Genomic DNA, 12,356 nt, shown 5'->3' on the forward strand with positions numbered 1-12,356 from the left:
AAGTCCCCGGCCCCACGCGCCGCCACCACTTGCCGAGGGCCCCCGCGGTGGCGTCACCTCCCTCGTGCCCCGCGCTGCTGCCGGCGCAATGCCCCAGGGATCGCCCGGTGCCAGGGCAGGGCCAGCCCAGGCGCGGCCTGTGGCCCATGCCGCCGGACAGCCCCGGGCAGGCAGGAGACCGCCCGCCGCGGTGGAAGGGATGGGGCGAGCCCATGGCCAGCGGACCAGCCCCGAAGTCCCCGTGCTCCCGGGCGCCCACCACCCCGCGGGACCCAGCACAGGCCACAGCAGTGCCGGACTGGAGGGATGGGGCACAGTGGACAGTACTGGCCCGCAGTGCAGGGGGGAGTGGGGTTGTACCTGTCCCGAGGAGCCCAGGGTGCATCGCCGTGCAGAGCAGCAGCCCCAGCAGGAGCCCGCTCTGCATCTTCCTGGCCATGCTGGGGGCACCGGCAGCCCCAGCGCTGTCTGAGGCAAAACCACAGCCCCTCCTGCTCCCGCCTCCATCATCGGCCCATCAAGAGCTTCTTGGAGCCATTAGAGCCTCCTGCACTTACTGCCCCGCTCCGCAGGGACCTGGAGGCGGGAGCATCACTAATGAGCCTCTTCAGGCCAGGGCCGAGGTGCCTTCCCCAGCCCTGCAGCAGAGGCACGAAGCGCCGGGTCCCATTGCCCTCCTTGGGTGGCTTGGCCCTTGGCTGCTGCAGGCGAGGGCCGCGGGCCCGGCAAGGGGCACAGGGCAGGGCTCTCTCTGTGCAGCCCCAGTCTGGGGAGCTGGGAACCAGCCTCCCTGTCCACAGGCAGCTGGGAACCAGCCTCTCTGTCCACAGGCAGCTGGGAACCGGCCTCCCTGTCCACAGGCAGCTAACGCTGGGGCTGGCCCCAGCTGGAGGGACCCGGGGCCACCGGAGGGCTGCAGAGACACTGCAGTGCCCGCAGCCCCCAAGGTGGTGGGCAGCCCGGCCGGGCAGGCAGCAGGCCCTGCTCTGAGCAGTCTGGCCCCCCGCCAGCTGCTCCATTAGCCGGACGCTGGAGCCGCTCATTGCACTAATGTGCCTGTGCAGGAGGCAGGATCAGCCCAGCYGGCAGCTGCCCGCAGGCTGCCAGCTCCCCAGCATGGGGCTTGGCCAGCGCAGGCTCCCTAGGGAGCTCGCGCACCTACACACAACAGCCTGGTCCACCATTCCCAGCTGCATACCATGGCCTGGTCCACCATCCCCAGCTGCGCACCACAGCTTGGTCCACCATCATGGGGTACCCTGCATCCCCTGGCCCCACCGCTGAGCCAGCCTGAGGGATGCCAGCTGCGCAGGCAGCYGTGCCAGGGACACTGAGACACGTCACAGCCAGCACAGCCTCCTCACCCTGTCCTCCCCATGCAGGGCCCACAGCCCTCCGCCCTGGTACCCACTGCAGTAATTGGTCCACAGGGATCCAGAGGCATGCGGCAGCCTGGGTGCTCCCCACAGCAACTGGGATGATGCTCCTGGCAACGCGACTCCCAGYGCTATGTGGGGCAGCAACCAGCAACGCTGCAGACATGCAGCTCCCCAYGGCTTGGGAACACTGCCAGCTGGCAAGGTATGGCCTGCTGAACCCAAAAGCAGCACCCATCAGCCCGATGCACGTGATAAGGCCCTACCTCCTCCTCCTTAGGCAGCTGTGGGGCTACAGCCCTGGAGAGCAGCCAGTTCCTGGTGATGAGAATTGGGGACAGACCTTGTCTCAGCCATGTGGCACATGCGGGCGCTGCAGCAGCCCCCAGCCCCTGCCCAGCCCCTCTCTGCTYTCCCTGCCCAGCCACAGTGTGCTGCTCAGCTCCTGTGGCACTACTGGCGATTTGCAGCGCTGGCCCCTGGCCACCAGCCCACTGCAGCACTCAGAGGACTTGACTGGCCCAAGCACTGCTGGTCACCTGCCTCAGGTGGGGTCACAGGCCTCACACTGAAACAGGGACTAAACCGAGTGTGTTCTCACCACGTACTTCTGCCTGAGGCGCTGCCCAACTTCAGCTCGCGCCCGCAGCCAGGTGCTGCTGCTTGTGAACGCCTGGGTCCCCATGCCATGCATAGCCTCAGGKAGCAGCCGCAGGGCAGAGACCCCACAACCCCCATCACACCCGGTGTGTATCCTGGGCCGCAGGGCAGAGCTCAACACTAGTCTCCGGTGTGCTCAGGGCAGCCGAGGGTGCTGCCCATCCCCTCAAGGTGTGTGATTCCCACCTCCCCACACTAGCAGTGCAAGAACCACAAACCAGAGACAGATCAGGGCCCTTGTAAACAGCCTCATGTTTCCTATAAGCTCCAGGCGAGCTCAGTGCAGCTTTGTCTTCCAGTTCACAGCATCTCCCCGGCCAGCTGCCCCAGACCTGCTAGGCTCCTGCCAACCCGGTGCCACGCTGCAGGGGCTGGCCAGAGCCCAGGCACCAGTGGGGGGCCCGGTCCAAGACATCAGGGTGGGCATTTTCCTGCGGCAGCCATGCAATATCCAAGGCAGCTGTGCACCTCCCTGCTGGCAGCAGCAGGGTCCAGACCACTGTCCCCTTGAGCCCGGCCCKATTTGGAGCAGGATGACCATCCCTGCCCTCTATGCTCAGGCAGTATCCAGCAGCCTCTAACAGTTCACTGTTTGAAATCTATCTGAGAACACAGGGCTAATAAATAGGAAGGCAGCAGCCTCTGAGAGTTCAAYACCTCCTGCCCAGGGCCTGCATGCCAGGCCATGGGGCCATGAGCCTGGCCCCTCCGGGCAGTGCGGGTGCTACTGGGCTCAGCAGCTGCTCCCACGCTGCGTGGCCAGTCTGCTCCTCTCCTGCATTGGGAGACACTACCCCAGGCGGATACGGAAGGTGGCAATTTCCATGGGGTCCAGGTGGATGGTGGTGCTGTTGGGGGCAGCGCCCAGCGGGTACATCAAGGTCAGTGAGGTGGGCTGCAGGGAGCTCAGCTCCAGCCCCTGAAAGAGGCTGCCCAAGGCCAGCTAGGGAGAGAGGAGAGAGAGAAAGGCAGGCAGCCTAGGTGAGYGGGATCTGATGCCTGGCAGCACAGTGCAAGTATGGGGCTGGCCCCACACAGCCAAGTCCATACTGTGCTGGCACCAGCTTGCAGGCCTCAGCCTGACCACCCAGGGTACCCTGCTGGTCAAGTTCCATCTCCGCCATCCCTGTGGCAGGATGCTAGCTCTGTGCAAGGCTCCAGATTCCCCTCTTGGAGACCAGTGTCCTCCAGGTCTGACTGYGCAAGGGGCAGAGCAGGGCTGTGTGCAACAGTGTGGGACCTTTGACTAGCCACTGGCCAATACTAGGGGGATCTAGGTGCCCCTCCAGCCTCAATCCTGGCTCAGCCTGAACACAGGGATGCATGAGGCAGGCCTGGCAGCCAGGCCTGCCACACGGCTATGTCAGGAAGCAGCTAGGCTGTCCTGCCCTGTGGGTGGAGACAGCAACCCAGTCTTACCTTGCCCTGGCTGGTGGTGCAGTTAAACCCCAGGTTCTTGGCCTCGAGGCTGCAGTCGAAGCCTTTGCGGTGCAGGATGAGGGCTGCCTCTGCAGAAGGTTGTGAGTCATCCTGCTGGGGAGCAAATGCGTGAGGCATAACACCAAAAACAGCGAGTGTGAGACCCACCTAAGAGCACTGCCTGCTCCAGGGCTGTGCCCACCCCTCACAGGGCACAGGGCCATGGCTCACCTCCGCCTGCAGCGTCCGCAGGTTGAGGATGTGGAAGTCACAGGGGAGGGTGGTGGACAGTGGCAGGAAGGAGCGCAGGGCGGATGGGGCCAGCTTCTCCTGGGCCACAGGCATGACCAGGACCTCAGCATTCAGGTGCACGGAGGTAATGTGGCTCAGCAGTGAGGGGAAGCTGATCGGGCGGCCATCCTGAACCTGCCAGTGGGCAAGTGGTAAGAACACGTGAGGGGAGCTGCAGGGCTGAGCAGCACCTGACTAGGGACTGCAGGACTCCCACACCTTACASCCTCTCCAGCAGCACTCGGAGAATGGGGACACACCAGCAGAGCCAGTACAGGGCTCCCCATGCACCCAGAGATATGCGCTGATCTAGGCACAATCCTTCCCACCCCAGCGCCTGAACAGTAAAGGGGCTGCAATGCCAGGCAGCCTGCGGGAACCCTGGGCTAGTCTACAGTCAGACTACGAGCCTGCTACAGGCCCTCACTAGACTAGTCACCAGCAGCTAGTGCACAAGACGAGGAAACACAGTGGGGTCCAGGCCGGCTGTTACCTCTGGGCTGCCAGTCCTGATGCCAGGGAAGCCCAAGGCTTTAAACACGGAGGCCAGTTTGGAAAAGAAGCTGGAGCTCTGAATAGGTGAAATTGTGCATGCGTCGAGAGCAACGAGGCAACGGGACAAGAAYATCGTGATTACGAGGGCAATGCAGCTCCACACCCTGGTCCGCAGGCCAGATCCCACTCCACAGTCCCACCTCCCTGCAGACCCCATTCCCCAGGCATGGCCCAAACCCTGCACAGTGTAGCCCCACACAGAGCAGTGCCAGYGTGGTGGCTGCCAGGGCCAAATGACAGGAGGAGAGGAGATCCCCATCCACTCAGACACATGGCTCCCTGCAGACGYTTCCCTCTCTGCACCATGCTGAGGCACAGCTGGACTCTCTGGGAGAGCGGTGCTGTGCCTGGCTTCCCACACCTGCTGCACCATGGCCTGCGCACCTTGTTGGCAGTGGTGCGGCGCTCCAGGAGGAGGCGGAACCGGTTACAGGTTCGCTTGTTGTCCTTCAGCCCCTGGCCCAGGCCCCGGTTGTCATCCTGCATGAGGCGCCGGTCCAGGATCACCTCCAGCTGGCCTGTGGAGAGCAGTCCTCAGAGCCCCCGGGGTTTAACACAAGCCACCCACCCTGCACAGCCCATTTGCTGCTGCCCCCCTAGGCCTCACGCAGCAAATGCCCCCACAGGACTGGAGACAGTCATGGAGCCCGTAGTGCCACAGACAGGCAAGACTTGGTCACCCCATGTCCAGCCTGCAGCACCCTCCTCCCCAACGTCCCCCATCCCTGAGCCTTGGGCTCAGCGGGCAGATGCCCCACAGCACAGCCCTCTTGCACCCCAGATGAAGCTGGCTCACCACTGCTGAGGCTGGACACCCCGAGGGCCTGGGCTGTGTGCAGTGTCAGGCGGCTCTGCATGTCCTGGATGTAGGCCATAGCTGGCATAGGGTAGAAGTTGGCCTGCAGTGGCAACTTCTGCAGGTACCTGCGGGGCTGAATCTGCCGAGAGAAGGGAGTTGGGGCTGGAAGTAGCTCCAGCAATGCCTGGTGCTGCGGGACAGTTTGGCTGTCCGTGATGTGGGCAACTGCTCTCCCTCCCCTGGACTGTCAGCACACCTGGAAGCCATTGAGGTCTGTGAAGAAGGTGTCATCGCTCTCAATGTCAGTACTGAAGCGCAAGGCCAGCTCCTTGTTGACATGGTCACGGATGTCCACTAGGCAAGACATGTCCAGGGACAGCCCTTCCACCCCTGTGGGCATACATGAGGAGCTGGATCTCACAGGTAGCACYGCCCAACACTCCCTGGACTGGTGACATCCTCCTGTGTGGATGTGCTGTCTCCAGACCCAAACACCCTCACARACACACTGCCACCAGCCCTGCAGTATGTGCTGGAGAGCACAGCCTCACATCTGCTCACCTGCCACATTGTAAAGCCGCACCACAGTCTGAACATGCTGGTAGTAGCTGGCCACCTCGGAGAAGAAGGGTCCCTCCGTCACCCGCACCACTGGGGCATCCTTTGGGGTGTAGGGCTGTGGGGAAAGGAGGAGGGCTGTGCTGAGGCTGACATCTCCAGGACTGTCACGCAGCCCCTGGTACAGCTGCCAGCTGAGGTCTAGGATGAGGCCCCCATACCTTTGCTTCACCATCAGGCAGGAAGAGATAGGCTCCACTCTTGTCCTTAGAGGCCCTGGTGCCATAGATGAGGAACTCGCTGCTTACCCTCTGCTCCCGCTCCTCCCCAGCTTGGCGGATGCTCTGCAGGGCACAAGCCAGCATGGCAGTGAACGCCTCTTGCACGTGGCAGTGCCATGTTCCCCTCCCCTCCTTTGCCACCCATCAAATCCGGGCACTCACCTGCAGCAGGCCAGAGAGCCCTGAGAAGCAGGCCTGTAGATGCTGGTTCTCCAGGCAGAAGTCATCGGTGGTGGCTGGGAAGACGTGCACAGGTAAGGCCTCATGCTTGCGCACAGGCAGGTCCCGGCCATGCAGGTAGAGGCGCACAGACGACTTCAGCGTGGTGTGGCTGTCGAATGTCTTGTGCAGTTGCAGCACACGCAGTCCCAGTGCAGGTAGGCGGGTCAGGATAGACACCTGCAGATAGTGAGGACACTAACCAAGGCCCTCTGTGGGAGGGATCTGCACTGGACATCTGCAGATCAAAGACCCTGCGAGGTCTGCTTGTGGGTTTCTGGGAGGAGGGTGTGCACTGGGTGCTGTGTGCCTGTGAGCAGTGGACACTTGCAGGGGACCCAAGGACACTTGCTGCCATAGAGGGGTGCTCACAGGGCAGCGCCCTAGCCGTGGGAGTGAGCAGGGGGAGAGGATGGGGAGGCCACGCATGCATGGGCTGTGCAGGGTAAGGATGGAAGGGGCGGYAGTGGGGCACTGCAGCCCACATACCTGGTAGATGTTGGGCACYGTGTCAGTGGCAGAGCCCCAGTATGCACTGAGCTGGGCAGGCAGGGGCTGCCCCTCCTCAGAGAGCACACGCACGTGTGGGGAGTTCACCAGGATCGGCACAACGCTCAGGCGCTCCTGCTCCAGCGGGTTGAACACCACCACGAATCTGCAAGGAGGCCACATAGAAGGACTGCCACCCACAGCATCTTGTGTATTCTGGCATGCTCCACACCACCCACAGGCCCTGTGTACCACAGCCACCCACAGCTCCACAGACTCCTAGAAACCCCCTCTCCCAAAACCTACCACCTCTTGCTGCCCCACTGCTACCCCGACAGGGCCCCACCRCTGGGCAGGGGAACCAGCCCCGGCAGCAGGCCTGGCAGCCCCTACCGAGGCGAGGCATCCAGTTTGACGACTGCTCTTTCAGGGAGCGAGTCCTGGTTGAGGCGCGTATCATCCTGGGGAAGAGGAGTGCATCAGAGCTGGCTGCACTGGCCACCCCCAGCCAGCCCACCCCAGGGATGCAGGCAAAGGCAGGGACACTTTCCCCTGGGRTCCCCATCCAGCAGCAAAGGAGACGTGGGCAGGCAGGGTTGTGCTCCCTGGGGTACTGGGACAGACATTCTGGCATGGGGCAGGGAACTGGGACCCACGGGGCAGCAGGGCGCAGGCAGCTGTGGGGCAGTGCTGCTCACCGTGCTGAGGAAGGGTGCAGCRGGGTCGTAGTGGTAGGTGTCCTTGTCCCCCAGCACCAAGTAGTGCGCGGCGTTAATGATGACATGCTTGAGGTTCATGAGAGAGTGGAGCAGCCTGGCGCASAGGGCAGAGTGGGTCACCCTGGTCCATCCCCTCCAACGCCTCCCAGCCTCCCTCCCACAGCACCCACACTGYGGGGAGAGGGGCATCGCAGGACCCCCACAGCCAACAGTGCTCCCAGCCCTGTGCAAGGGGCACCTGCCCACCAGCCCCTGCTGAGACAGGGCCCTTGGGGCTGCCCCCTTCACCACCCGCACGTACCGGACTCCATAGTCAACCACCACAGCCTCCTTGGCGGTGCCGGTGATGGCATCGTGGTGCTGGAAGAGCCCCAGGTTGCGGCGGGCATTGCTTAGCAAGGTGTAGTCGGAGAGCGGGTACCTGCTGTCCRTGCCAGCACGGCGGGCATGGGCGAGCGCCAGGCTGTACAGGATCTCGGCCCCCCTGTGCAGGGACAGAGTCACCAAGGGCACCTGCTCACCCACACCCTTGGACCTGGCTCACCRCATTGAGCGGCACCAGGATGGGACAGGAGAGGAGCAGCCACAGCCAGCGCAGGCTAGCCTAGCACAAACGGTGCTCAACCTGCTTGGTCTGCAGGGACATGGCACCTGGCCTTGCAGAGGGGTGATGAGCTGCATTCTCTGTCTTAGGTCTCAGTGAGAGTTTGGCACCACTTCATGGCTGCAAAGCAGCCAGAGAGCCACCCCCAGAACGTTTGTGGCTGGGCTCAGGCCAGCACGGAACTGCTGGGGCTCCTAGGCGCTGCCTGGCCAGCACTCATCTGTGCTCCCCACACACATCCCTGCCCCAGGGCCCTGGTCTGCTGCTCCTCACCGGAGGTGAGCCTCCAGCACCCGGTCCAGGCTTTTGTAGAAGGGCCGGGAGGTGAAGTAGCCTGTCCAGTAGTGATCCTCCCGGTCTGCGTAGGAGAAGAAATCCCCACTCAGCACTGGGAACCCAGGCGGCTTCATCCCTGGCACAATGCCCACCTTCTTGTACAGAGCATCAAAGTAGTCGGAGAGCGTCCCAAACTGCGCCTGCAGGACAGCACCCGCAGCTTTGAGCATGATGGGGAGCCTCAGTGCCTCTCAGGGCCAGGTGGGCTCCCATCTCCCCTTCTGGGACTACTCAGTCTCCCTCTGGGCTTGTACACGGCCTCCCCATCACATGGACACCCCAGCACTCCTTCACTTATCAAGACCTGCTCCCTCCAGACTCCTTGGCTGCCCCCAACCTCCCTGCACATACCTGGACGTGGAGGTTGGGCCGTGAGTTGAGGAAGTCAAAGATGCGCTGGTAGTTGAGGAATTGAGCATCCCATTCCTGTGGCTTGTCGTAGCGGAAATCATCTCCCAGGGGCACCAGCAGCACTCTGCTGCGATATAGTTTGGACTTCTTGCGGTACTGGTCCAGCAGGAGTTGGGCCCTGCAATGGGGAGCAACAAAGGTCTAAGTGTGAGGCTGGAGGCAGAACTGTGGGTCTCCTGAGTCACCTGTCCCCTGCCCTTGAGGCACTCACCGCTCAGCCACATTGGCATCAGTGATGGCTCGAGGAGGCACCTTCCATGGGCAGTTGATCCGGCCACCTGGCAGGCGTTTGAAATCAAACTGGCAGCAGATCTTGGGGTCTGGCCCACAGGTGTGGGGCACGTCGTAGCTGTAGAAGGGCATCATGTGGCAGAAGATGTCGGTGCTGGAGTCCGGGTCTGCAGGATCAAGGACAGGTGAGCACTGAAGATGGCTCTCCCCTGCCTATCCCCTGGCAGGAAGTGGGCACAGGGCACACGAGAGCAGGGATGGCCGCTGGGGCAGAGCAGACCTGGCACGCAGTCAGGCTCGCCTGTTTGGAGCTCAGAGAGCACAGAAACAGCCTCACTGGCAGGGCCAGGCACTGGCACTGTTGGGCAGACACCCTGAGGTTGTCCCCAGGGCAGAAACACTGCAGGGTCATCTCCCAGGACAGAGACATCGCCTCATGGCACTCAGCTCACTGGCCACACAGGAAAGAGGTTGGTAGCTTTTCCCCTGCTGTCACCAGTCCCTGGTAGGTCCCTCCCTGCAGTCACACCCGCAGCAGGCCCTCACCCCACGTCTGTCTCCACATGAACTCCAAGTTCTGGGTGGCAGCAAAGTGCTTCTTGATGGCGTARTGCACCCGCTGGATGAGCATGCCTGTCAGGTTGGAGCGCTTCAGCAGGTAGGGCATGGTAGAGCTGTAGCCAAAGGGGTCGACGGCCCAGCCTGACCGGGGCGTCACGCCTGGGAACACAGAGACCTGTTAAGCCCTGGCACCATGTCTGGCTGCATGGAGAGGTGCATCAGCCAGGCCTCTAGCCAGCAGCTCTGCTCTTTCCACCCTGCATCCCTGCATGGCTCTCACCAATATTCTTCTCTAGCCACTGATGCCCCTCAATCAGCTGGTCAATCATGGCAAAGTAGTGGGAATTGGCCTCGTCGGGCATCACCCAGCCACCCGTCACCATCTCCAGCTGCCCGTTTCCAACCAGCCTTCAAGACGGAAGCATAGGAGATATGATCAGGTCAGGCCTGCCCCAGATAGACCTCCATAGCATGAAGCAGGCAACTAGAACCTGTCTCCACAGTAAGTGCCAGTCCAACATTCTCTGCTGTGCCCTGCAGCCCATGTCCACTGTGCCCTCCAATCCCAGCCCTCCCTGGGGACCTGAGGAGCTGACAAAGGCTCCTTCTCCCGCTGCACTTTTCCACTCTCAAGCTCTCCCACCCTTTAAGAGTGCCCTGAGTATCATGGGGTGCCAAAAGTGCTCAGGCTCTGCTGTGGTGCTTGTGTGCTGGGGTTTAAAGCAATGAACAGAAGTTCCCCAGCCCACCAGGAGCATGGGGCCCATTCTCCTCCAAGCAGCACAAGTTGAGTGAGATCTGCTTCCTGCCATGCTTCACGAGGTCTCTGCTGCAGAGGCCACAGTGCTAACAGCACCCTGTCTCTCTCTCAGTTTTTCTGTGCACACCACTGCAGCTTTGACGTCTTCCGGCWCCAAGAGGTTATTGCCAGCGTCAAGACATCAGAGCACCCTGCAGTGAACAGTGTGGAGCTGGTAGACACTGCACTGAAGACAGAGCAGCCAGGCCTGGGGCAGATGAASGGTCCTTCCCTCACATATCCCTGTGCTCACACTCAGTGCCTCCCTCTGAGCATGGCCTGCCAGCATGAACAGAGACTGTGCAGAGAGCCAAAGCCAAGTAGGTGACCCTACCTCCGCACTGCAGCCTGCTTCTGAGCATTGATGTTCTCCCACCACTTAGAGAAGAAGGAGATCTCAGACCAGATGAAGCGCCGGCGTGGGTCCTCCTGCATCTTCAGTACCATGCTGTTGAGGATGTGCTGTGTCTGGTCATAGTAGTACTTGTCAAAGGTCTTGATCCAACCTGTCAACACACACACGACTGTCACTGAGCAGGGCCAAGCCTTCCCCAGCCAATGGTGCAGAGCAGCCTATCCTGAGCCCTTTGCCTCCCCCTGCCCACCCTTCCCCATCTGCTCACCAGGGTCGTTGTGAGAGTGTGGCACCACGAACACCTGCAGGGGCTCTGCATCCCACTCACTGGGCTCATAGGTGATGTCAAAGCCCTGCTTCCACACACCGCCATCCTGGTTGTCAAAGGGCAGCAGGGAGTACACAGCCACCATCTGCGAAACAGGGGTCAGGGCTCAGCGGGGGCAGACACGGGACAAGAGACCCACGACACAGCAGAGTCAAGACCCTGTGGATACCCTGATATGGCAGCACTAGCATCCGACAGACTCTCCCAGCACAGCAGAGCCAGGACCCCAAGGACCCCCTGACCCCTTGCACTGACCCCTGGGTCAAGACTTCAGCCTCTTACCTGCAGGTCCGGGCTCTGGCCCTTGCCCCCCAGGGCAAACTGGCAGTCCTGTGGGGAGATGGAGAGGAAGCTCGGGCGACTCTCGGGGGGCAGCACCCAGGAGCCATTGGGGGTGTGGTAGGGCAGTGCTGGCTGCCCCTCTGCATGAGCTGTGAGCTCCAGCACCGAGTCCTTGATGTGGCTGATGATCTCGTGGTTCTCCTCCAGCAGCTGCTCCAGCTGCTCGATGCGGTTCTGCAGCACTGAGATCTGGCTCTAGATCACAGACATGGCAGTAAGAGCGGTGCCTTGGCACRGGGCTCTGCCACATGGGTCCTGGTCCCTGTGTGTGTAGACACCAGCAAGTAACAAGCACCTTGCCGGGTGCCAGCTGGCTGCCCAGCAGCCCTGGCCCCACCGTCTGCCTGCACTGCTGCAGAAACAGCACAGCCCATGCCCGCAGCCCTACGGTACTGCCTCACCCTGGGGAAGTTGCCTCCACTCTGGTGGCGCGTGGGATCATGCTGCACCCGGTCCAGCATCAAATAGAGGGAGAAGACGGCCACGCAGAAGATGGCAGCTCCACACACCGTCACCTGCTTCTTCAGCTTCATCCCGGGGGGCTGCAGGGACAGATCTACCATGTGGAAGAGAGGACATGGACCATGGCCTCAGGGATGCCTGCTGCCACCCAGGCCAGTGCCTGCTGCAACCTCTTGGCCACGTGCAGCAGTGCTGTGTCCTGCCCAACCACGTGGGGCAACACCACATCCTGCTCGGACACGTACGCAATGCTATATCCTGCACAGCCACATGGAGTAGTGTCATGTCCAGCCTGGCCACGCGCAGCAGCATCATGTCCTGCCCAGCCACATATGTGGTGCCATGTCTGGCCCCGCCATCCACAGCAGTGCCACGTCCGGCCTGGCCATGCACACAGTGCCACATCCAGCCCAGCCACATATGCGGTGCCACGTCCGCCCCGGCCACGTCCTTGGGGCCCATCTGCCTCGGCCACGTCCGTGGGGCCTGTCCGCCCCAGCCACATCTGCGGGGCCCCGTCTGCCCCAGCCACGTCCGTGGGGCCCGGCCACGTCCGCGGGG

At 62.2% G+C, this 12,356-nt stretch overlaps 2 protein-coding genes across 4 annotated transcripts in view; both read right to left on the bottom strand.

Moving 5' to 3' along the window:
- The window catches only part of UNC45A (unc-45 myosin chaperone A), an 11,901-nt gene extending 9,831 nt beyond the window's left edge, over positions 1-2,070 (bottom strand). Inside the window, exon 1 of the mRNA XM_085301592.1 lies at positions 1,978-2,070. Coding sequence (XP_085157718.1) covers positions 1,978-2,070 — 93 coding nt within the window. The remainder of the gene's footprint in view (positions 1-1,977) is intronic.
- A 194-nt stretch (positions 2,071-2,264) lies between these two features.
- MAN2A2 (mannosidase alpha class 2A member 2) overlaps positions 2,265-12,356 on the bottom strand; it is an 18,938-nt gene continuing 8,846 nt past the window's right edge. Inside the window, exons 1-22 of one of the 3 annotated variants that reach the window (XM_085301548.1) lie at positions 11,735-12,195; positions 11,274-11,528; positions 10,932-11,076; positions 10,643-10,814; positions 9,790-9,917; positions 9,495-9,668; positions 8,929-9,115; positions 8,658-8,835; positions 8,244-8,446; positions 7,668-7,850; positions 7,346-7,460; positions 7,041-7,108; positions 6,648-6,813; positions 6,102-6,338; positions 5,880-6,002; positions 5,662-5,776; positions 5,357-5,490; positions 5,098-5,239; positions 4,686-4,819; positions 3,687-3,881; positions 3,456-3,566; positions 2,265-2,979 (exon numbers count right to left, since the gene is read on the bottom strand). In XM_085301548.1, the coding sequence (XP_085157674.1) occupies positions 2,827-2,979; positions 3,456-3,566; positions 3,687-3,881; positions 4,686-4,819; positions 5,098-5,239; positions 5,357-5,490; positions 5,662-5,776; positions 5,880-6,002; positions 6,102-6,338; positions 6,648-6,813; positions 7,041-7,108; positions 7,346-7,460; positions 7,668-7,850; positions 8,244-8,446; positions 8,658-8,835; positions 8,929-9,115; positions 9,495-9,668; positions 9,790-9,917; positions 10,643-10,814; positions 10,932-11,076; positions 11,274-11,528; positions 11,735-11,896 (3,480 nt within the window). In that variant the 5' untranslated portion in view covers positions 11,897-12,195 and the 3' untranslated portion in view covers positions 2,265-2,826. Of the gene's footprint in view, positions 2,980-3,455; positions 3,570-3,686; positions 3,882-4,685; positions 4,820-5,097; positions 5,240-5,356; positions 5,491-5,661; positions 5,777-5,879; positions 6,003-6,101; positions 6,339-6,647; positions 6,814-7,040; positions 7,109-7,345; positions 7,461-7,667; positions 7,851-8,243; positions 8,447-8,657; positions 8,836-8,928; positions 9,116-9,494; positions 9,669-9,789; positions 9,918-10,642; positions 10,815-10,931; positions 11,077-11,273; positions 11,529-11,734; positions 12,196-12,356 lie in introns of those variants that run through there. The other 2 variants (XM_085301547.1, XM_085301549.1) reach the window with 2 other exon arrangements.

This window comes from Rhea americana, unplaced genomic scaffold, assembly GCF_003343005.1.
Source record: "Rhea americana isolate MKP2758 unplaced genomic scaffold, rheAme1 scaffold_178, whole genome shotgun sequence".
NCBI classification, from domain to species: Eukaryota; Metazoa; Chordata; class Aves; order Rheiformes; family Rheidae; genus Rhea; species Rhea americana.